The sequence below is a fragment of the Dasypus novemcinctus genome, chromosome 4 (assembly GCF_030445035.2).
Source record: "Dasypus novemcinctus isolate mDasNov1 chromosome 4, mDasNov1.1.hap2, whole genome shotgun sequence".
Classification (NCBI taxonomy): Eukaryota; Metazoa; Chordata; class Mammalia; order Cingulata; family Dasypodidae; genus Dasypus; species Dasypus novemcinctus.
In genome coordinates, this window is record NC_080676.1 from 70,410,055 (window position 1) to 70,435,153 (window position 25,099).

A 25,099-nucleotide genomic window follows, 5' to 3' on the forward strand; every position below is an offset into this window, starting at 1 on the left:
ATGCACAAACAATCTACACTGATGCTATAAGAAATACAAGAGCTTAACAAACAATCACAATTAAAGAGATTGAATCTATCATAAAAAATCTCCCAACAAAGAAAAGTCCATGACCAGATGGCTTCACAGTTAATTCTACTAAGCATTTTGAAAAGAATTAACACCAATCCTGTTTAAACTCTTCCAGAAAATTGAAGAGGGAAAATTACCCAACACACTTTATGACACCACACCTACCCTAATACCAAAGCCAGATATAGACACTACAAGAAAAGAAAATTATAGACCAATCTCTCTAATGAACATAAATGCAAAAATTCTCAACAGAATACTTGCAAATAGGATGCAACAGAATTTCAAGCAACTTGTATGTATAACCAAGTGGGATTTAATCCTGGTGTGCAAGGTTGTTTCAGCATAAGAAAATCAATCAACGTAACACCACATTAACAACTTGAAGGAAAAAAACACATGATCATCTCAGTCAATGCAGATAAGGCATTTGAAAAATCCAGCATCCTTTCTTGATAAAAACACTTTCAAAGATAGGAATAGAAGGAAAATTCCTCAAATGATAAAAGGCATATATGAAAAACAGCCAACACTGTGCTCAATGGGGAATGGTTGAGAGCTTTCCCTCTAACAGCAGGAACAAGACAAGGATGGCCACTGTCACCATTGTTATTCAACATTGTACCAGAAGTTCCAGCTAGAACAATTAGACAAGAAAAAAAATTAAAGGCATCCAAATAGGAAAAGAGGAAGTAAAACTCTCACTATTTGCAGATGACAGGCTCCTATATTAAGAAAGTTCTGGGAAGCGGACTTGGCCCAGTGGTTAGGGTGTCCGTCTACCACATGGGAGGTCCGCGGTTCAAACCCCAGGCCTTCTTGACCCGTGTAGAACTGGCCCATGCGCAGTGCTGATGCGCGCAAGGAGTGCCCTGCCTTGCAGGGGTGTCCCCCACGTAAGGGAACCACACGCGTAAAGGAGTGCGCCCCATAAGGAGAGCCGCCCAGCGCGAAAGAAAGTGTGGCCTGCCTAAGAATGGCACCACCCACACGGAGAGCTGACAAGATGATGTAACAACAACAAAAGAAGAAACACAGATTCCCGTGCCACTGAAAACAGAAGCGGACAAAGAAGAAAGATGCAGCAAATAGACCTGAGAACAGACAACCAGGGCAGGGGGGTGGGAGGGAAGGGGAGAGAAATAAATAAATAAATAAATCTTTTTAAAAAAGAAAGTAAGTTCTAAAATGTCTACAACAAAGCCACTTGAGGTAATAAATGAGTTTAGCAAAGTGTCAGGATACAAGATCAACATGCAAAAATCACTAATGTTTTTGGACAGTAGTATTGAACAATCTGAGGAGGAAATCAGGGAAAAAATCCATTTACAATAGCAACAAAAAGACTCAAATACCTAGGAATCTATTTAACCGAAGAAGTACAGGACCTACATGCAGAAAACTACAAAACATGCTAAAAGAAATCAATGAAGACCTAAACAAATGGAAAGACATTCCATGTTCATGGCTTGGAAGACCAAATATTGTGAAGATGTCAATCTTACCCAAACTCATTTATAGATTCAATGCAATACCAATCAAAATTCCAACAGCCTACTTTACAGAAATAGAAAAGGCAATTACGAAACTCATTTGGAAGGGAAAGTGCACCCCAATAGCCAAAATCATTCTAAAAAAGAAGAGTGACATGGGAAGAATTTCACTGCCTGACCTTGAAACATATTATGAAGTTACAGAGGTCAAAACAACATGGTACTGGCATAAAGATAGACACATCGATCAGTGGAATAGAATTGAGAGTCCAGAAATAAACCTCACCTCTACAGCCAACTGGTGTTTGACTAACCTACAAAGTCCATGCTAACGAGACAAAGCTGTCTCTTCAACAAATGGTGCTAGGAGAACTGGGTATCTATAACGAAAAAAATGAAAGAGGACCCTTGTCTCACCCCCTATAAAGAATCAACTCAAAATGGATCAAAGACCTAAATATAAAAGTCAGGATCATGAAACTACTAGAAGAAAATATGGGGAAGCACCTTTTACATTTTCTATTTTTTATATTTAGGCCAAAGACATATATATAAAAGATCTAAATATAAAATAAATACAAAAGACATAAATATAAAAGACCTAAATATAAAATAAATATAAAAAACCTTTATTTAGGTCAAAGACTTAAATATAAAAGATGTAATTATAAAAGACAGGACCATAAAACTACTAGAAGAAAATGTTGGGAAACATCTTAAAGACCTTGTGGTAAGGTGGTGGTTTCTTGGACCTAACACCCAAAGCATGTGGAACAAAAGAAAAATAAATGGGACCTCCTCTAAATCAAACAATCAAAATCAAACACTCTACCACACCAACCGGCCAAGCCAGCCACAGCCATCTGCCTCAGCCCTGGCCAGCACACTCACCTCACACAGGAGGGATCTCCCTGGACTGAGGAGTGTGAGAAAGGCACAGGCAGGCTCTGCCCAGTATGGAGGAGTAAGAAAGCCTCCAAGATGAAGCAAAACATCCACCCAAGCAGCAGCTGTTCATGCAGTTCAAGTATCCTGTGGTTATTGAAATGGGCTGGATTGTCCCTTTTACTAATATATAATGACCTTCTGCATCTCTTTTCACTTTTTTTGCATTTAAAGTCTGTTCGCGTCTGACACCAGCATAGCTACTCCTGCTCTCTTTTGGTTTCTATTTGCATGAAATACCTTTTTCCAGACTTTTACTTTCAATCTATGGATCCTTGGGTCTAAGATGAATCTCCTCTAGACAGCATATGGATGGCTCATGTTTTCTTATCCATTCTGTCAGCCTATGCTTTTTTTTTCTTAATTCCCCCCCGCTGCAGATTTTTCTGCTTCCTGTCTGCTCTCTGTGTCCATTTGCTGTCGTTCTTCTGTGTCTGTATTTTATTTTTATTTATTTATCCCCCCCCCACTTTGCGGCTTGCTTGCAAGCATACTGTGTCTGCTCTGTGTCCATTTACTGCATGCTCTTCTGCATTTTTGCTTGTCTCCCTTTTCCTTGCGTCACCTTGCTGAGTTGGCTCTCTGTGGCGCTTGCTGGCCGGCGGCACTCTGTGGCGCCAGGGCCAGTAGCTCTCTGCAGTGTGCGGGTGAGCCTGCCTTTACAAGGAGGCCCCAAGACTCAAACCCAGGGCCTCCCATATGGTACACAGGAGCCCACCTGCTTCCCAGCCTATGTCTTTTGATCAGGGAGTTTAACTACAGTAACATTCAATGTTATTACCGTAAAGGCATTACTTCCTTCAACCATTTTATCCTTTGGCTTTCATATGTCAAATCCTTTTTTTTTTTTTTGAGGTACCCGGGGCAGGGATTGAACCTGCGACATCATATGTGGGAAGACGGTGCTCAATCACTGAGCCACATCGGCTCCCCTGAGTTTGTTTTTATGTTTGTTTGCTTGTTGTTTGTTTTTGTTTTAGGAGGTACTGGGGACTGAAACTAGGACCTCCCATGTGGGAAGCAGGCACTCAACTACTTGAGGCACATCTGCTCCCTGTCCTCAAAACTATAACTAGAAAAAGAAGTGCAAACTAAACCCAAAGTGTGTAGAAGGAAGCAAATAACAAAGAATAGAGATAAATGAAATAGAGAAGAAAACAAAACAAAACAATTGAGAGAATCAACAAAACCAAAAGTTGGTTCTTTAAAAAGATAATTAAAATTGACAAACTTTTAGCTAGAATGACAGAGAAAAAAGAGAGAGGATACAAATAACAAAAGTCAGAAATGAGAAGGGGAACATTACTACCAACCCCACTGAATTAAAAGGGAGTGTAAAAGGATACTCTAAACTGTACGCCAATAAATTAGATAATCTAGATGAAATGGACAAATTCTGAGAAACATACTGAAACACTGATTCATGAAGAAATAGAAGATCGCAATAAATCAATTACTATTAAAGAGACTGAATCGGTAATCAAAAATCTCCCAATAAAGAAAAGCCCAGGACCAGATTTCTTCAAAGATTGTTTACCAAACATTAGAGGAAGAACTGACAACAATCCTACTCAAACTCTTCCAAAAACTTTAAGAGGAGGGAACACTCCCTACTTCATTCCATGAGGCCAACATCACCCTCACACCAAAGCCAGATAAAGACAGCACAGGAAAAGAAAATCACTGACCAATATCTCTTATGAATATATTTGCTAAAACCACCAACAAGATACTAGCAAAATGAATCCAACAGCATACTAAAAGAATTATATACCATGATCAAGAGGGATTTATCCAGGTATGCAAGGTTGGTTCAACCTAAGGAAATCAATTAATGTAACACACCACATTAACACAATGAAGGAAAAAACCCACATGATCATCTCAATCGATGCAGAAAAGGCATTTGACAAAACCCAGCAGCCTTTCTTGATAAAAACACTTAGAATACAAGGAATAGAAAGAAAGTTTCTCAACATGATGGACAGTATTTATGAAGAAACCATAGCTAACATCCTATTTAATGGTGAAACACAAGGATGCCTACTGTCACCACTGTTCTTTAACATACACTGGAAGTTTGTGCCAGGAATTTAGGCAAGAAAATAAATAAAAGGCATCTAAATTGGGAAGGAAGAAGTAAAACTTTCCCTATTTGCAGATGACATAATCCTCTATACAGAAAATCCTGAAAAATCCACAACAAAGCTCCTAGAGCTTATAAACGAATTCAGCAAACTCATACAAGGACACAAGGTCAACACCCTATAATCAGTAGTGTTTCTATACACAAGCAATGAACAATCAGAAGAAACCAAGAAAAAAAATCCATTTACAATAGTAACTAAACAAATCAAATATCTAGGAATAAATCTAACCAACAATGTAAAGGACATGTATACAGAAAACTCCAAGACATTACTAAAAGAAATCAAAGATGACCTAAATAAAAGGAAAGATATTTCATGTTCATGGATTGGAATACTAAATATTGTTAAGATGTCAATCCTACCCAAAACAATTGATATAGTCAATGCAATCCCAATAAAAATTCCAACAACTTTCTTTGCAGAAATGGAAAGACCAATCTTCAAATTTGCATGGAAGGGTAAGGGGCCCCAAATAGCCAACACCATCTTGGAAAAGAAGAATTAGGTTGGAAGTTCAACTTGCTGATCTTAAAACTTATTATAGGGAGTGGATATAGCTCAAGTAGCTGAGCACCTGCTTTCCATGTATGAGGTCCCAGGTTTAATCCCTGGTGCCTCCTAAAAACAATCAAACATGAAAAAACCAACTCTCTTTGGGGAGTGGATGTAGTTCAGTGGTTGAGCACCTGCTTCTAATGTACAAGGTTCAGTGTTCAATCCCTGGTACCTTCTAAAACAAAACAAAACAAAACAAAACAAAACAAAACAAAAACAAAACAAAACAAAACAAAAACTATTACAAATCCACAGCAATCAAAACAGAATGGTACCGGGACAAGGACAGACATACAGGCCAATATAGAATTCAGAGCTCAGAAATCAACCCTCACATTTATGGCAATTGTTTTTTGACAAGGATGCAAAGATCACACAATTCAGAAAGAATAATCTCTTCATCAGTTGGTGCTGGATAGAGTGGATCTCCATTTGCAAAAAAGAGGAGACCCCCTACCCTGCACCTTATACAAAAATTAACTCAAAATGGATCAAAGACCTAAATATAAGAGCCAGAACTATAAAACTCCTAGAGGAAAACATAGGGAAGCATCTTCAAGACACTGTGATAGGAAATGGTTGCTTAGAAAATTGAAAAAATAAATAAATGGGACCTCTTCAAAATTAAAAATGTCCATGCCACAGAGGCCATTAGCGTGAAAGTAAAATGACAACCTACACAATGGGGGAAAATATTTTGAAACTGCTGATTTGATACAAGTTAAATAGGCGGAATATATAAAGAAATTCTTCAACTTAACAATAAAAAGACAAACAACCCGATTGAAAAATGGGCAAAAGACTTGAATAGACATCTCAGCAAAGAAGAAATACAAATGGCCAGAAAGCACATGAAAAACTGCTCGACATCATTAGCCATCAGGGAAATGCAAATGCAAATCAAAACCACAATGAGATACAATTTCATACCCATTAGAATGGTCACTATTAAATAACTTAAAGAAACAAAGGAAAATTACAAGTGCTGGAAAGGATGTGGAGAAATAGGAATATGCATTCATTCTGGCGGCAAAATAAAATGGTTCAGCCACTGTGGAAGACAGTTTGGTGGTTCCTCAGAAAGTTAAGTATAGAATTACCATATGACCCGGCAATCCCACTTCTAGGTATATCCCCAAAAGAATTGAAAGCAGAGACTTGTACAGGTATTTGCATACCGACGTTCATAATGGCATTATTCACAATACCCAAAAGATGGAAGTAACCCAAGTCTCCATCAACAGATAAATAAACAAAATGTGGTAAAGGGAAACGGACTTGGCCCAGTGGTTAGGGCGTCCATCTACCACATGGGAGGTCTGCGGTTCAAACCCCGGACCTCCTTGACCCATGTGCAGCTGGCCCATGCGCAGTGCTGATGCGCGCAAGGAGTGCCCTGCCATGCAGGGGTGTCCCCTGCGCAGGGAAGCCCCACGCACAAGGAGTGCGCCCCATAAGGAAAGCCACCCAGCACGAACAAAGTGCAGCCTGCCCAGGAATGGTGCCGCCCACACGGAGAGCTGACACAACAAGATGACACAACAAAAAGAAACACAGATTCCTGTGCCGCTGACAACAACAGAAGCGGACAAAGAAAGAACATGCAGCAAACAGATACAGAGAACAGACAACTGGGGTGGGGGGGAAGGGAAGAGAAATAAATAAATAAATCTTAAAAAAAAAAAAGTGGTATACAGACACAATGGAATATTATTCAGCTGTAGAAAGGAATGAAGTTGATTCATGCAACATGAATGAACTTTACAGAAATCACATTGAGTGAAATAAGCCATACACAAAAGGACAAATAGTTTATGATCTCACCAATATGGAATGAGAATAAGTATATTTATAGAGTAAGAATCTAGAATATAGGTTACCGTGAGCCTTGTTTGGGGTATGGAATGGGGAGTTAATGCTTAATTGGTATGTACAGAGTTTCTTTTTGGGGTGATGGAAAAGTTTTGGAATGGATGGTGGTGATGGTAGCTTAATTAGCATCACTGAATTATAAATTTGAATGTGGCTAAAAGGGGAATGTTTAGGTTTTATATATGTTACTGGAATAAAAGTTTTAAACCATAGGACAATAGAACACTGAAACCTAATGGCAAATATAGACTAAGTTAATAGTATATTTGTAATATTGTGTCATCAATTGTAGCAAAGGTACCATACTAAAGCAAAGTGTTAATAACATGGAAAACTGTGTGTGAGGTGGGTTATATGGGAATTTGTATTACCTGTATGATTTTCTGTAAACCTACTTCTCACAAAGTTTTTTTAATTTTTAAGTAATTTTTAATTACAGAATTTTCAATTATACAAGAACAAGAATAATATAATGAACACCTATGGACTCATCCTGTTTTATTTGATCTAGTGCCCTAATTTTAAAAATTTTTATCTTAAAGTAAACCATCTCATCTGTAAATACTCCAGTACATCCAGTATGTACAGATAAGGATTTAAAACAAAATTCTAAGCACAATGCCACTGTTACATATACAGAATTGAGGGCAATCCCTTATTATTTATCTTTCAATGACATCCTACTGGGGAAATTTAAACTAAAAAAAAAAAACAAAACAGGGAAGCAGATTTGGTTCAACTGATAGAGTCTCTGCCTACCATATGGGAGGTCCAGGGTTCAAACCCAGGGCCCCCTGACACGTGTGGTGAGCTGGCCCACGTGCAGTGCTGATGTGTGCAAGGAGTGCCGTGCCACGCAGTGGTGTCCCCTGTGTAAAGGAGCCACACATGCAAGGAGTGCACCCCACGAGGAGAGCCACCCCACACGAAAAAAGTACAGCCTGCCCAGGAGTGGTGCTGCACACACGGAGAGCTGACGCAGCAAGATGACACAACAAAGAGACAGATTCCTGGTGCCAATGACAAGAATGCAAGCGGACACAGAAGAACACACAGCAAATAGACACAGAGAACAGACAACAGGGTGGGAGGAGGGGGAGAGAAGGGGAGAAATACATAAAAAATAAATCTTAAAGAAAACAGATTAATTGGAGGAGACAAAAAATTACTAAAAATGAGAATGGCACACACACTGCAAAAGATAGGAGAATGTAAATGGCATAAAGTGGGGGCTCAAAAAGCTAAATAATCTTTAAAAATGTAATGGCAATAAGAGATATTAGAGAGGAAAACTGCTAACCTACACCTTTCTTTGGTTTGCCACAGGGCTACTGAAGCGAAGTACCAGAAATAGACTGGCTTTTATAATGGAGATTTTATCTGGGCTAAAAGCTTATAGTGCTGAGGCCATGATATGTCCAAATCAAGGCATTATCAGAGATGCTTCCTTACCAAAGTAGCTACTGGTGATCCTGGCATCCTGCCATGAAGCGAATCAACATGGAGGCCTGGATCCCTACCTTCACCCTTGGGCTCAGCCTCTTGGGGCTCCATGTCTAAGCTTTGGCTGCCGGCAGTCTTCAAGTCCTTTCTCACATGGCAGGGCCAAAAATGGTGACTTCTTGTCTCTATGTGTTTCTCTCTTGTCTCTGTTTATATAAAGCTCCAGCAAGAGGCTAACGACCCAACCTGGGTCATGCCTTACTGACATAGTCCAATCAAACGGGCCCTACACCCACAAGAATGGTCAGTTCAGGAACACGATCTTTTTCTTTTGGGGATTCTTAAAATAACTTCAAACTGTCACACTTATACTCATGCGAAATATAAATGGTAATTTGTGGTTACCAGAGTGAAAGAGCATTTTGTTTGCTTGTTAAAATGGAAAAAGAAAAAAGCAATATATATCCTGGATTGTATCCTGGACAAGAAAAAGAACAATTTGTAGAAAAACTGGTGAAATAAAAATAAAAGTCTGTAGTTTGGATAATAGTAATATACCAATGTTAATTTCTTAGTTTTGACAAATGTAATCATTGTTACAGGAAACTGCATGAAGAAGACAGAAATTCACTGTATAATTTTGCAACTTATCTATAAATCTAAAATTAATTTCAAAATAAAAAATGTGAAGTTAGCTAGGTGGATGGATGATGGATAAATAGGCTTGGAGTCCTCCAACTGGATGGAAACAAATCATCAGACTTCCTTTCCAAATCTTCAGCATCAAAGATAGTCTACAATTTGGGAAGAGTGTCCTCTGGTGGTGTTAATACTTGGGATTTCTTTTTCTAGTTACTTTTTTTCTTTTCCTTCTTTTTTTTTTTTTTGAGGCACCTGGGACTAGGACTTGAACCTGGGACCTCATGTGTAGGAAGCCAGTGTTCAACTCTGAGCCAAATCGGCTACTCTGAATTGGTTTTTTCTTTTCTTTTTTTTTTAGGAGGCACCAGGAACCAAACCTGGAACCTCCCATGTAGGAAGCAGGTGCTCAACTACTTGAGCCACATCTGCTCCTCTTTTCCAGTTATTTTTAAACCAGTGATAATGTGTCTATGAAGTAACTCAGGTCTCCTCCCATGCCACCCTCCGCCCAAACAAATAAAGCAAAACAAAAACCTAAAGTGAAAATGATAATATTTTACAGTTTTTCCTCATTTCAAGACCAAAACATATTCATTATAGAAAATTTTCCAGTTGAATAAAGATCTCCCATAATCCTACCCCCAAAAGAGAACCTCTATAAAGTTACTGTGTCTTAACATAATGACAATTTTCCCGCATCCTTAAATGATCTTCAGGAACATGATTCCATCAACCCCATGAACCATATTTTAATTCACCTCACTTCTAAAGGGTACTTTTTCATCCTCTAGGTCATGTCTACAGGATATGTGGTAACTTTTCCATTGTCCCTGAAGGGTTTGGGGTATGTCTTAGTTTCTGAGAAAACAGGGTCCTTTGCAGGCATAAATTTAGGCTATGGGAGCTGACTGGGCCCTCAGACATCGTTTTGTCCAAACCCTTCCTCTTCTTTAGGCGAGAAGTGACCGTCCCCAGGCTTGGGGCGGTGAGACAGTGTTGGGCTCAGGAGCGAGGATGAAGTTTAAAGACTGACCATATACTAGCTTCACTTCTCCCCTGAATTTCATTAGATTAATTTTGACCTGGTACCTCATAGACTTTAAAAGATTGCACCATATGCTCTCAAAATCTCATCCCTTCTATTTCTTTCTTCCTTCTTTTTTTAAACCCATACAACATTTGTAGTTACCTAATTAACCAATTATTTAGAACTTGCCCCAGGGGCGAGCACTGTTTCACCTTTGCAAGCTTTATTTTCTCATCTAACTGCCCAAAACTCCCCGCACTGCTCTTCTTCCCTGGGGTGTGTATTATGTGCACAGACACGCTCCAGCTCCATTGACAGTCACTCTGCAACATGCAGATTTTGTGCCAATGACAGAAATGGCCTTTTCGCAGAATTCTCATAAAGCTTCTTATACTGGGACAACGGCACTGCTGGGCAGCACAAAATGAAAAAAGTGACTAAAAGCTCTTTTGCCCCAAAAGCTGAACTCAATCTTTCTTGACTCCAGAGGCTTAAAAAAAAAAAAAAAGGAAACCTTTAAAGCCTTTTAAAATAAGGCCTTTCACAAAGCAAGTTTTTGGTCTTTTGCCAGTTTTCCAAGTCTCTGGCTGCACCAACACCCAGGCCTCCCATTAGGTAAAAACAGGGTAGAACATGGTACCCTTTAGCAGTTTCACCTCGAGGGGCAAGTCAACCCTGCACTCGTAAGAGGGTGCTGCCTGCCCTTGGAGTGAGAAGGCCACGCCTGGAAGCCCCACTCCCTCGCAACTTCGGTGTCCCCACCCCTACCCCTACGCTGTCCCCACCCCTACGCTGCTGGGGACACAGGACAGCAGGAGCTCAGTAAGCGTCACCCAACATCTAGTCAGTTTGCCTCGGGCGGCTTTCCCGGCAGGGGGATGAACTAAAGGAGAACAGCCTCTCCACCGTACAGGGCCACACTGAGGCTCTCACGTCACTCACTGGGGGCCGGACCAGTCCAGCCAGCAGACACTTGAAGAAAGGTGAAAATAACCCAATCCTCCTTCTACCAGAGCTCCACAGCCTCATCGGCGTCTGTCCTCGATCCTCCTCACGTTCGGACATCACCGGATGCTGATGGACAGGGCTCTCCCAAAGCACGGAGAGGCAGAGCCCAGGTGAGTGGGAAGAGCCCTGAGCAGAGGCCACTTTCTCCTCCGTGAAGTGGGAATAATGGATATCAGACCTTGTTTGAGGCTCCTGCACTGCTCAAGCGAATACCATGACATGGGCGGGCTTAAACACTGGGATGTATTTGCTCAGGCTTTTGAGGCTAAGGGAAGGTCCACATGGAGGCCTGGTCAAGGCCAGACTTTCTCCCTGAAGACTGGCTGCCGGCAATCCGCGGTCCTCACCACATGGCATCTCCTGGCCTCTCTTCTCTTCCGGGTTCCAATGATGTTCTGCTTCTGGCTGCTCCCCCTGTGGCTTCCTCTCTCTGTCTGAATTTCATTCTCCAGTAACAGGATTAAGCCTGAGGTGGGCCTCCTGACGAAGTAGCCTCATCAGAAGGTCCTACGTCGTAACAATGGTTCAGACCCACAGGAATGGGTGAGGTTTAAGAACACGTTTCTCCAGGGTACATCCAGCTCCAAACCACCACAGGCCTGGTCCTGCCCACCACCCTGCACATGAGTACTTGCCAAGGCAGGGGAGCACAGTGGTTAGCAACAGAGATTTCAGAGCCAGGGAGAGCTGGGTTCGAATCCCAGGTCTACCACTTACTATGATGATGCTGATGATGACATTTTCCTGGGCATGTCACTTAAACTCACTGAGTCCCAGACCCCACTTCTAAAAAGCCAGAATAGCAATTACCTACCTGAGAGCTGTAAGGGTTAAGGGAAAATCAAGCTTGCAAAGTACAGCACATACCGTGCCTGGCACATGAGTGCACTCAGTCATTGTTTAGCAAAGACTCCTGTTTGTTTTACTAAAGGACCTAGACACACTCTGGGAAGTGGAGTGCTGTGGAGACACTGTATTGTTGAGGCACTGTTCATTTCTCCACCTCCCTAGCACATTCAAGACGGTGAGTACACGGGGGGCGCGGCGAGAAATCCCCCAAGAACATGGACACACAACCACGCTCTGACAGTTAAGGCACAAATTCATAAAGGGCCACCCAAGAGATAAGACATCACCTTGACCAAGAGACCGTCCCAGCCCACAGGCCTCGGCAGCAGGCGGCCAGGGAGCCTTCACTTATCGACCAAGGTGGCCAAACCGAAACACAGGCCGCGGTTGAGGGAGGAGAAGCCCAGTGGTCAGAGTCCAGGGGCAGGAGGGGCCGGGGCAGCCACAGCCCTGGAGGGGGACAGAGGCTGTGGAATAGCTGAACTGTGCAGCCTTGGGAGCAAGGACTTCCCTAAGCAGGGGACGTGACCCCGAGGCCGGCGCAGTCTCTCCTGGGGAGTTCGGGAGGGCGAGACGCCCCACGTGACCAGCCACCCCGCCACTCCCGCCTGGGGAGGGGCTGCGGCAGGCCATCTGTGTTTACACTCTTCTTTCAAATTCCATCCTCAGAAAACACTGAACGAATGACTCAAAGCCAGGTGAAATGCAATGGCACACGAATCTGCCAAGACACCTTCTCACTCTTAGCCACAAGCGAACCAGGCTGTTGAAGGAATGCTGCTTGAAAACCAGGGGCGAGCCCAGCGCTCCTGATCCCACCACCGGGAGGCAGACGTCAGTGCGGAGGCTTATGGTTAACGGTCTTCTTCACATTTCTCCACTTGCAAAATTTTCTACAAAGAACATGTACTACTTTTAAGAAAATATAGGGAAACGGACGTGGCTCAACTGATGGAACGTCTGCCTACCATACGGAGGCCCAAGATTCAAACCCAGGGCCTCCTAGACCCGTGTGGAGCTGGCCCACGCGCAGTGCTGCCGTGCGCAAGGAGTGCCCTGCCACGCAGGGGTGTCCTCACATAGGGGAGCCCCACGCGCAAGGAGTGCGCCCCACGAGAACTGTCACCCTGCGTGAAAAAAAACGCGCAGCCCGCCCAGGAGTGGTGCTGCACACACACGGAGCTGACGCAGCAAGATGACACAACAAAAAGAGAGGCAATTTCCCAGGGCCGCCTGACAATGCAAGCGGACGCAGAAGAACACCAGCAAGTAGACACAGAGCAGACAACAGGGGGAAGGGGAGAGAAATAAATGAAAAAAAAAAAGAAAATATAGATTACCAGAAGGTCCAATGAATCACATACCCAAAAAAAAACAATGTCTCCTGCTCTTACAGTAAACAGTCTATATTGTGGAGACTTACAGTCCTGTTTGCCTTATAGTATATGTATTAAGTTTTAAATCACCCCTTCATAGGATCTGGGTAACTGCCACTGGCAGTATAAGTGTGTTTTTAGGGAGTGAAGAGAGAGGTCTCTGCTGGGGGCAGGGTGTTGATGGGGAGGCAGACAGCCAAGCCTCAAAAATACTTTCCTTTAAACACATGCGGAAGCATTCATTTCCACATAGAGTGTGACCCCATCCCCTTAGAACTTCCGTATCTTAAAAAATAGATTCCTCAAAACTGGATCATAGAGTAGAGGAAGAGCAAGGACTGCAAAACAGAGAGATGGCCCAGACGAGCCACAGAGTTCCACAGATTTCAAAGCTGCAGCCCAAGCCTTACCTCCCTGATGGGGGGCAGTGAAAACGGGCCGAGTTCCACAGAGGGAACGCCGCCGCCTCTCCAGGCCCTCTCCGACTCACCCACTTGACCGCCCCGTCTCTGCTCTGACCGCAGTCTGCTGGCAAGCTCACTGTTCCCCTTTGGTCTTAGATCTCTGGTTGCCGAGCCGTGGGCATCGGGTGTCCTACAAATTCTACGACTGGATCAGAGGACACTCAGACAGGACTGATGCAGATGGTCAAGACACACAGACCAAATGGCATTCGGGCTGGCGCAGACGTACTAACTCAAAACACGGCTCTCGACGGCCAGTACCCCGGGATCTAGAGAGGAAGGATGACGGCCACCCAGGCCCATCCCTAAAACCTGATGCGCGGCCTGGTGGGGGCTCACCGGCTACCGGGCAAACAATGGAAGTCGCGCAAGAGAGCTAGAAGCCAAGTGCTCGGGAGCCCAGGGAGGGAGCCATTGATTTCTGGGGGGAGGGAGGAAATTTCACAGAGGAGGCGGCATCTGGGTAGCATCTGACATGTAGAAATGGGCCAGAAGGAACTCGGGGAGCAAACGCCCAGAGGCCTGGGGACAGGAGAGGAGTCCATGGCCAGGCCAAGGGCCGGGGGAGGACAGGCGCGGAGCGCGCAGTGGGGGCAGGCTGTGAGGGCCCAAGCAGCACGCCCAGGATCTCCACGTCACTCCACACATTGACAGTCCCTGGTCTTTTGGATTTCAGAGTCCAGTATAAATCCAACAAATCTGGGGGACTGCCCAGGGTGGCTAATTATTTATTTTGCCAAACAAGGCTATTAAAACCAAAGCCAAAAACTCAATCCCAACTATCACTATTTTTTTACAAATATTTGTTTATTTCTCCCCCTTCCCTCCACTGTCTGCTCTCTGTGTCCATTCGCTGTGTGTTCTCCTGTGTCTGCTTGTATTCTCATTAGGCGGCTCCGGGAACCAATGCTGGAACCTTCCAGAGTGGAAGGGAGGTGATCATTCTCTTGCGCCACCTCAGCTCCCTGCTCTGCTGCATCTCGTATTATCTCTCCTCTGTGTCTCTTTTTGTTGAGTCACCTTGCTGCATCAGCTCTCCACGTGGGCCAGCACTTCTGCGCAGGGCAGCACTCTGCATGGGCCAGCTCACCACACGGGCCAGCTTGCCCTCACCAGGAGGCCCTGGGCATTGAACCCTGGACTCCTATATGGTAGACAGGAGCCCAGCTGCTTGAGCCACATCCACCTCCCTACTAGTACCATCATTTCGTCAAAGGGCATTGCTATGGGTTGAACTGTGTCCCCTCAAAAGATACGTTCAAGTCCTAACCCCAGTATCTGTGAATGTGACCTTCTTGGGAAATAGGGTCACTGCAGATGGAATTAGTTAAGTTAAGATGAGGTCCTCTGGCCAGTGTCCTTATAAGGACAGAAGAGGAGACACAGGCAGAGAGGTGAATGCCAGGTGGCGATGGAGACAGCGGAAAAAGGAGAACATGGAGGAGACGGAGTTATGCAGTCACAAGCCGAGGAACGCCGAGGATTGCTGGTAACTGCCAGAAGCTTGGAGGAGGCAAGGAAGGATTCTCTCCTAGAGCCTCCAGGGACGTCCCCTTCAGGGGAGCCTGGCTCTGCCAGCACCTTGATTTCAGACTTCCAGCCTCCACTATTGTGAGACAATCAATTCCTGCTGTTTTAAGCCACTTAATCTGTGGTACTTTTTAAAAGGAAGCCTTAAGAAACTAAGGGATTTTCACACACACACACACACACAAAAGACACAAAGTCAGAATGAAGGATTGTCCTTCCTACCCCCCAAAAGGACACCTAGTAAGCATCTGCTGACGCACACGTGGCCAGTGCAGTACTGGCTGTTCTCAGTTTTTCCCCTAGACAATGGAAACTTCCTCACAGAACAGAGAGGAGAGCTAGAGCATGGTGCCCAGGGTGACTGGACATCTCAGACCTGAGAGCTAGACTCATTTATGGAATCTAAAGGCCAAAATAGGTCTCTCTTACAGATCAAAAAATTCTAAATGAGGTAGTTTATAACAGTGCCAGGCATGGTGGCCCTCCGCATCCAAGAGTGTGGAGGGATGTGGCTGGTATTCCTTTGGGGGTGAGGGGCATTTACAGTCAACTGGGTTTGAGAAACACTGAGATTTTTAAAAAGTTTTCACATCATTCATTTATTTCTGCAGGACTTGAATGCGCAAGTGATTCTTCAAGACAGCACAGTATTTCCCAGACAAATTTGGCCATGGAAACCTCTCAGGAGCGGCACAGTTTGAGAAATTGGTCAGGCAGAATGTGGTGGCCTGCAGGTGGTGACTGGTTATTTAGAAGCACAGCCTCTCGGCACCGGATAGGCATCAGTGAGGGAGGGAAGAGCAGTGAAGCCAAAGAGCGCCCCCCGCAGTGCCACTGAACGACAACACCCACGCCCCCGCCCAGCGGGCAAAGGCCACCTACCTCAAGGTCAGAGTTGATGGAGGAGACCTCCGAGGAGCTGCTGGAAGACACTCGGGCCCGGATGACCTGAACCGGAGGGTAGGACGGGGGCTCCTGCAGGGACATGACTCCAGTGTCCGTCTGTCCATCGCCAGGCAGCCTGCTGGCGCTGCAGCCTGCCTGCACGGTGTGTGGGAAAGGGCAGGCAGGGAGGCTGAGTTTCTTTATTTTCGCGTTGTCACTATATTTGCATACTTCATTATTCAAAGGGCAGAAGAGAGTGTTCAGTGTAACATCGTCTACCTCCACCTCTGTCCCTTAGCCAAACAGTTTTCCAACCCGGAAGCAGCCAGCTCTGTTTCTTGTATGTCCTTCCAGGTAGTCTATACACATACAAACCAATGCATAGAGATACTCCCATTTATGTAAATGATTTCATGTTCTACTATCTCTGCTGTACCTCACTTTTTTTTTTTTACTTAAAAATAGGCCTTAGAGACAGTCTATATCAGAAGTGTATGTGTTTGTTTTTGTGTTTGTAGCACCATATATGTGTTCATGATTTATTTAATCAGTCTGCAGCTGATGGACATTTAGGTTGTTTCCAATCTCTTGCTTTTATGATCAACACTGACTGCAGTAAACTACATTGTATAGTCAAGATTTCAGGGTATTTAAAGGATAAATTCCTGGAAGTGGAATTGCTGGGTCAAAGGGTATGTGCATTTGTAATTTGGATAGCCACTGCCAAAAATGCACTCCACAGGGGCTTTACCAAATCACACTCCCATCAGCAGTATATCATAGTAAATTGGGAAGATTTAAGGGAGAAAAACTTCTTGTGAAAGCCCTTCCCTCCCCTCCCCTCCCTTCCCCTTCCCTTCCCTGTCATCTCTCTATACCTATCATCACTCTGTCATCCACCTGTATTTCAGACAAGAGCTTCTTCCCAAAGGGCCCATGAGGGGGGCTTCCTCAGAGATCTGAAAAGCTCTGTCTGCTCAGATCTCAGAGCCCTGCAGGATTCGGGCCATCCCAAAGACACATGACAAGGCAAACAACCTTACCTTCTGCACCTGCATCTTCCACTATGTAACCAGTGACCTCAGAAAGACACTTATTCTTTCTGAGCCCCAGTTTCCCTAATCTATAAAAGGGGTGATGATCCCTGCTTTGCCCCCTTTGAAGGGGTGTTGCAAGGCTCGATGTAAATGCCCTGGACACTGAGAAGAACAGCTACTTACTGGACCCTAAACCAAACAGAGCTCCAGCCCTCGATGGGTTAAGTGCACAGCTTCCTGTGCAGGTCAGAGGAATGGCAGAGAGAGGCAGAAAGGAAGCAAAAGCAGCGCCGGGAAGCCGCTCAGGAGCACGGGTTGGTGCTGCCCCTCCTCAGACAGAGGCTGAAGCAGAAACCTTCCTGCGGCCCTCTGAGGGGATGGGGTGGAGGGGGGTGTCGGCGGGCACAGAAGCCTCCCAGCCAGCAAGTGATCAATGGTGTCAGTTTCTCCAGGACCTGACCACACCCATGTCAACAGACAAAATGGAATTTCCAAAAGCCTCCAGCTAATGGCAGGCAGTTGGCCTGCGTGTCCCCAGTCCCTCCCAGGCTCAGCCTGAAGGAGTGGCGGCTCTCCTTGTGCTCTTGGATTCTCTCCCCGGGCCCTGTGCCTGGGAGGGGACTGCTGGAAACAAGGGAGCACCTCTGTGGTTCTTGTTACCCGTTTCCAAGTGGGAGTTATATTAAAGCACACTGCCAACGGGGTCCCTATTTCACCACAACCATGCCAGGATCGAGATGTTCTCCTTAGAAGGCTAACTGAGCACGTATGAACGGCAGCCTAGAGCACAAGCTCTCTGTAAACACGCAGGGCCTAGAAGCCGACAGGCTCAGTGCGAAGCTGTGGTTTTCTAACTACAGGGCTTAACCTTTCTGTATCTCAGCCTTACCTGGGGATAATAGTTTCTACTTCATGGGGATATTATGAAAGTTTATATGACTAATAACAAAAACAATAATATTATTATACTATTATATTACTACTAATAAAAAATAGCAACAATGTACCAAATGCTTATTTGCTGTCAGCCATTATACCGAGTAAGAGAGTATAGAGTAGTGGTCAAGGGCACAGATTCTGGTAGAGGCAGGTCTGAAATCCTTGACTTATAAACTGGGTGATCTTGAGAAAGTTGCTTAACCTCTCTGTGCCCCATCTTCTTTATCTGTAAAGTGAAGATTATATCTCAGGGTTTGGCTGGGAGGACTAAATTAATCCACGTAAAGTCCTTAGAACAGTACCCCAGCCCCTAAGGGGCCCCAATTGAGTGTTGGCCTTTACTACTTACTCAGAGTCTGACAAGTAGTCAGCCCTCAAGAAGACTACTATGGGAACGGGCGCCCTTGGGGCTGACGGGGGGCGGGGCTTCCAGGCACCTGCAGGGTGATGTCTCAGAGGCATCTGTCGCCATCTGGTGGACACAGAGGGAAGAGGCAGGGTGGAAGAATTTGCTCCAAGTGGAAGAGAATCACACTCTCCCTTCTCCCATGGAATTGTTTTGTTCCCCAGCAGGAATCCACTCAGGATTCAGGTGCTGCAGTGTTAAAGTGAATGCAACCTTTGCCCTATTATTTTTCAGAAGTTTCATGATTTGAAAATTTACAGTGCAGAGCTGTGATCAGATGCTGCCAGAGTTCCCTGTGCTTTCCTGAGGGCATGGAAGCAGGCTCTTCATTCTGAAAGCATGTTCTCAATCTCGCTGAACTTCACTACCTCACACACAGGAGCACAGGCACACCTCGTTTCATTGTGCTTTGTTTTATGGAGCTGGGCAGACAGTGCGTTTTTAACAAATTGAAGGTTTGTGGCCCCCTGCGTGGAACAAGTGTATCGGCGCCATTTCAGTACAAAAGGCACAGATGGTGGTTAGCATTTCTCAGCAAAAGGGTATTTTTAATTAAGGTATGTGCATTGGTTTTTTTTTTTAGACAATGCCATTGCACACTTAGTATAAACATAACTTTTATATGTACTGGGAAACTAAAAAAATTCATGTGACTCACTTTAGTGCACTATTCTCTTTATTGTGGTGATCTGGAACCAAACCTGCAAGATCTCCAAGGTATGCCTGTGTTTGCACCCAATCTCCCAGGAAATAAAACAGAGTAAAACTTCCTCTCCAGCCCAAACTCTGGGCACAAGTGTGTCCCTGGGTAGCCCACCAGGGACGTCAACCACTTCCAACTCTGGGTGTTCAAAACACCTTTACTGAGAGCACAACAGGTGCTAGGTAGTAAGGTGTCATCAAGACCAGAGGGAAGGGAAGCGGACTTGGCCCAGTGGTTAGGGCGTCCGTCTACCACATGGGAGGTCCGCGATTCAAACCCCGGGTCTCCTTGACCCGTGTGGAGCTGGCCCATGCGCAGTGCTGATGCGCGCAGAGTGCCATGCCACGTACGGGTGTCCCCTGCATAGGGGAGCCCCATGCGCAAGGAGTGCACCCTGTAGGAGAGCCGCCCAGCAGGAAAGAAAGTGCAGCCTGCCCAGGAATGGCGCTGCACACATGGAGAGCTGACACAACAAGATGACTCAACAAAAAGAGACACAGATCCCGTGTGGCTGACAACAACAGAAGCGGACAAAGAAGACGACGCAGCAAATAGACTCAGAGAACAGACAAGGGGGGGGAGGATAAATAAATCTTAAAAAAAAAAAAAAGACCAGAGGGAAACAGACAAAGAAAGCCCCTTTGGAGTTCACATCCTAGTAGGAGGAGGCAGACAACAAACAAAAGTAAGAGATAGTGATAAGTGCTTTGCAGAGACAATAAAAGAAGGTAAGATGATAGAGGGGTGGAGGCTCCTTCTGACAGGGTGGGCCTGGAAGGTCTTTTGAGAAGGTGACATTTAAGTTGAGATCTGAAGACAAGAAGAGGCAGCCTTGTGAAAAATGGGGAGGCGCAGGCTAGGCAGAGCAAAGGAGAGAGCCCATGTGCAGCTAAAGAGGAGGGAACAAAGCAGAGAGAGGAGGGAGGCGAGGCCAAGGGAGCGAGCGCCTGGACCACGAGGTCTTGGAAGTCTTAGATTTTATTTTTGAAGTTTAGTTTCTATTCTGGATGAAACAGGAAGGCAGGGAGTGCTTTACACAACAGAGTGGACAAGATGTCATTTCTATCTGCAAAAGATCCTTCCAGCTGCTCAGTGCAGGTGGAGGGGATGAAGCAAGGGTAGAAGCGGGAAGGAAGAGTAGGTCCTTGACTTCAGATAGATGCTAAAGCGGGTGTGTGCAAGACTTTCAAATGGATCGACGGGGGTCGGGGGAGGCGGTAACGAGGCCATGCAAGGAATTTTGGGCTTGAACAGCTACATGAACCTGCCACTTCCTGGGGTGAAGAAGAAGGGAGAGGCGCCAATCAGAGTATGAAAATCCAGAATTCTCTTTCGGACATAGTAAGTGAAAGATGCCCCACGGCGATGTGAAATAGGCAGCTGGGCAATCGAGACTGGAACTGCGGGAGAAGGAAAAGAAGGATTTGCAAACGAGGGATTGCAGCCAGGAGGGGGTATTTAAATCTCTGGGCCTGTGGGGCTGATGAGGACACAGAGAGAAGGGTGCCCTTCCTCGGACACGGCGGGGGGTCCTCCAACTTCAAAAGCCAGGCTTACGAGAGGAGTCCACAGGCGAGCTGGAGGAAGAGGGGGTGAGGGTGGCAGAATGCCGGGAGCGCGGGGCCTGGAACCCAGAAGGAGCCAGTGGCCAACGGAGATGGACGTGACTAGAATGGAAACGACCGCTGGATTTAGTCCCTTGGAGGCCGCTGGTGACCCTACAAGGGCAGTCTGGGTGAGCGGTGGGGACTTCTCCTCACCCCTTCCCTTTTCTCCAACCCTCCCTCCTCCCTCCCCTCACCCTGCACCCTCCCACCCTCCAGTGCTCACTGCCGTGGCCTTGGTTCAGGCCTCACCACCTCTTTCCTGGAACTGAAACCGTCCTTCACTGCCTGCTGGCTTCTAATCTCCTCTCCCCTAGCCCACCCTCCACAGTGCCCAAGTGACAGCTCTAAAATGCATGCCCGATGTTGAGTCTCTGGTATTGAAACCTCCCTGGCTCCTGTCACCCTCCGGATGACAGCCAGACTCCACCCTCACCTCTACCCTCTCCCACCATCTGTCCCCCACACCGCAGCCTTGGAGGGTTACTTCCTCTTTTCACATGCTTCTCTGCCTCATCCTTCAACTAAAGTGCTGCCTCCTCCGGGGAGCCTTCCATGACTGTTTCCCACCCTTCTGGAGGACTGGCCGTGGCCCCTGGCACTCACCTGCTGCACAGGCTCGATGGTCAGTTCCATGTAGTGACTGATGGCTGCCATTGTCCTGAGTGGCTTGCAGTTTGGTAGCATGGTGAGAGGCACCCAATCTGAATTCTTTCAAATGGAAATAGGGAGATAGAAAGGGAAATTCTTAAAGTAAGCAGACATAAAAAAAAAAGGCCTAATTTTCTTCCAAAGGACCCCCAAAATACTGGTTGTTCTTTACAGCACATCTCACTTTCTGCTTCAAATGTCTTATTTCTTCCTCTAGATTGTGACCTCCTTGAAGTCAAAGCAGGTCGGTGTTTCTCAAACTTTGCTGCACACTTAAATCACATGGAAATCTTTCCAGCAAGCTGACGTTTGGCTGCCGCCCCCAGATATTCTGACTTAATTGGTATGGGATGTGACCTGGGCAGTGGATATTTTAAAAGCTCCCTAAGAGGTTCTAATTGCAGCAAAGTTTGGGAGCCACTACAGTAGGTGCTAAATAAATGCTTTTGTAAAGCAGTGGTTCTCAAGCTGTAGAGGGCATCAGAAGCACCCAGTGTGCTTGTGAGAGCACAGGCTGCCGACGCCGCCCTCAGTTTCATGCATTTCTAACAAATTCTCAGGTGGTGCTGGGAACCAGTGCTATAAAGGACTGCTGAAAGATTCCAAAAGCTTCTATTTCCTCTCTTCAGAATACTAAGACACACAGGGATCTCTTTAAATATGTTAGCTTCCCTTGGGAATATCATTTCATAACATTTGTTAGAATGAAATGAAAATAGCTTCTGTTAGAGACTTCATAGAAACTTCCATCTTTGGTCCAAGCACCTATACAAATTACGTTCACCTTTGTCATAGGAAGTAGCATATTATACACCACTATCTTCTATAACCCAAACTCACAGTCAGATTACAATGTTAAGCCTAGGGCACTCAGGTGAGTAACTTTCCTTTTTATCTGTCCAAATGCACCTGCTTTCTTCCTTCTAGCTAGAAAGGACCTGGTTAGCTCACAGCCAATTCCTGTTCTAGGTATGGGGAACCTAGTGCAGTGATGAGCCCAGGTAATGGGGAGGAGAGTTTTTGGATTTTTTTCCAAAGTACTTACTTGGTTATTTGAACCAAGAGCTTTTTTTCCCCTGAGTTGCTTTTGTTTGTTTTGCTTGTTTGTTTTTTTTTTCCAGGAGGCATCAGAAACAAACCCGGGGCCTCCCCTATGGGAAGCAGGCACTCAACTGCTTGAACCACATCCACTCCCCAAGAAATTTTTAATGAAGACAAATTATCTCAATCAGACAAAGTCCTGGTTCCTTATAGACGTCACCTGACTAAATAAATAAAGGGGGGAGCGGGTGTAGCTCAGTGGTTTGAGCACCTGCTTCCTATGTACAAGGTCCTGGGTTCAATCCCCAATACCGCTAAAAAAAAAAAAAGTGGGCATAAATCAGTAAAGGAAGGCAACAAATATATTTACACTGGTGTATTAACTACTGCTGGTGGTAAGACCACATGATTGTAAATGTTGGATGTTATTGTAAACAACACTTCTAAAGATCAGCTTTGTAGCAATACAGGGTAAAAAAGCAACACCGAACAATAAAACTAAGCGAGGAAACTACAAAAGCAATAGAGTAAGTAGTTACACTGTAGTGACCCCAATTATAAATGGGCCCCTGGGGCTTGAGAAGACTTTCCAGAGACAGCATCACCCACAGATTCACAAAGTGCTGGACCAAAGGGCTCAGCGTGGTGATGACGACGCGCTCGGGAAAACCAGGGTGGGGGCGGTGCAGATGTCAAAACAGGCATGCAAGTTGGAACGTGTTTTTTTAAATGAAATATAAGAGTGGAAAAGGTACATTATTTCTCAATTAATTATATATATTCCACACCTAAATTTATGTAGCATGTGAATTTATATTAAAAGTATATTATGCTTATTATGCGATCAGAAAAACTTAATATTGGTTGCGGACTCGGTCCAGCGGTTAGGGCGTCTGCCTACCACATGGGAGGTCCGCGGTTCAAACCCCGGGCCTCCTTGACCCGTGTGGAGCTGGCCCATGCGCAGTGCTGATGCGCGCAGGGAGTGCCCTGCCACGCAGGGGTGTCCCCACGTAGGGGAGCCCCACGCGCAAGAAGCGCGCCCCATATGGGAGCTGCCCAGTGCGAAAGAAAGTGCAGCCTGCCCAGGAATGGCGCCACCCACACGGAGAGCTGATACCACAAGATGACGCAACAAAAAGAAACACAGATTCCCGTGCCGCTGATGACAACAGAAATGGACAAAGAAGATGCAGCAAATAGACACAGAGAATAGACAACTGGGGTGGGGGGAGGGGGGAGAAATAAATAAATAAATAAATAAATCTTTAAAAAAAAGAAAGAGGGAAACGGACTTTGGCCCAGTGGTTAGGGCGTCCGTCTACCATATGGGAGGTCCGTGGTTCAAACCCCGGGCCTCCTTGACCCGTGTGGAGCTGGCCATGCGCAGTGCTGATGCGCGCAAGGAGTGCCGTGCCACGCAAGGGTGTCCCCCGCGTAGGGGAGCCCCACGCGCAAGGAGTGCGCCCGTGAGGAAAGCCGCCCAGCGTGAAAAGAAAGCGCAGCCTGCCCAGGAATGGCGCCGCCCACACTTCCCGTGCCGCTGACAACAGAAGCGGACAAACAAACAAGACGCAGCAAATAGACACCAAGAACAGACAACCGGGGGAGGGGGGTAAATTAAACAAATAAATAAATCTTTAAAAAAAATAAAAAATAAAAAAAATAAAATAAAAAATAAAAAAAAGAAAGAAAAACTTAATATTATAATTGGGAAAATAGAGGCTCTGATTATATTCAGGGTCACCCTAGCTGTGGGCACAAACAGTAGGTTTGTAAGGTGACCGCGGCCAAGTGCAGAGGGACTCCCCAAATCCCCAGGCAGCTCCCCGCCTCGGTCCGCTCCATCCCAGGAAACACTGATGGGGCCGGAACCCCCGCTGGTGAGACCTCGTCCTCAGCTCTCACCTCCCGGCCCTCGTCCTCGTCTTTCTCTGCAGAGGTCAGAAGGGCCTGGGTGTCGGGGCCGTCTCTTGCTTCGGGGGCAAACCCCAAAGCTCGACTCATCTTGCTCTTCATCACACAGGAAAGGAAAATGATCTGAGGTGGTGGAAGTTAAGGCACAAGGAAGCGGAGCCCATCTACCGCCAGTCCTGCCCTGCCAGCCCTGCTCTGCCCTCCCCCACGCTGGCGCTCCACCCTCCCCGGGGCACCCCTGCACAGCCTGCACCCCCCACCCACACAGACACAGCTCGCCGGGGCAGGGCCAGGGCTGACTGTGCTCCTGTCCCCCACAAGTCCCCGCCCCCTGAGAAGCACTTGCTAAATACCTGGCAAACAAAAACATTTTGAAAAAATCTTCCCCGAAGGGCCCAGTTTACAGGGACTGATGCTAAGTCGGCCGGTTCTTCACACGCACACAGCGCCATGAACACAGGAGAGCGATTACCCACTGCCGGCACCTCCG

General features: G+C 45.8%; 1 protein-coding gene and 1 long non-coding RNA gene across 14 annotated transcripts in view; one reads left to right on the forward strand and one right to left on the reverse strand.

Annotated features, from left to right (window-relative positions):
• Positions 1-25,099, reverse strand: part of TMEM44 (transmembrane protein 44) — a 122,065-nt gene that overhangs the window by 85,536 nt on the left and 11,430 nt on the right. For 11 of the 13 annotated variants that reach the window (XR_009185520.1, XR_009185519.1, XR_011648639.1 and 8 more), the window contains exons 7-9: positions 24,601-24,732; positions 21,607-21,711; positions 16,309-16,467 (exon numbers count right to left, since the gene is read on the reverse strand). Coding sequence is in view for 10 of the 13 variants with exons in the window: in XM_071214689.1 (XP_071070790.1) it covers positions 16,309-16,467; positions 21,607-21,711; positions 24,601-24,732 (396 nt within the window). In the remaining 3 variants the exon portion in view is untranslated. Of the gene's footprint in view, positions 1-9,400; positions 12,950-15,998; positions 16,155-16,308; positions 16,468-21,606; positions 21,712-24,600; positions 24,733-25,099 lie in introns of those variants that run through there. The other 2 variants (XM_058295575.1, XM_058295571.1) reach the window with 2 other exon arrangements.
• On the forward strand, positions 12,141-16,120 carry LOC139438880 (uncharacterized). The gene is made up of 3 exons (XR_011648640.1): positions 12,141-12,231; positions 12,726-15,385; positions 16,038-16,120. It is a non-coding gene; the product is annotated as an uncharacterized lncRNA (long non-coding RNA).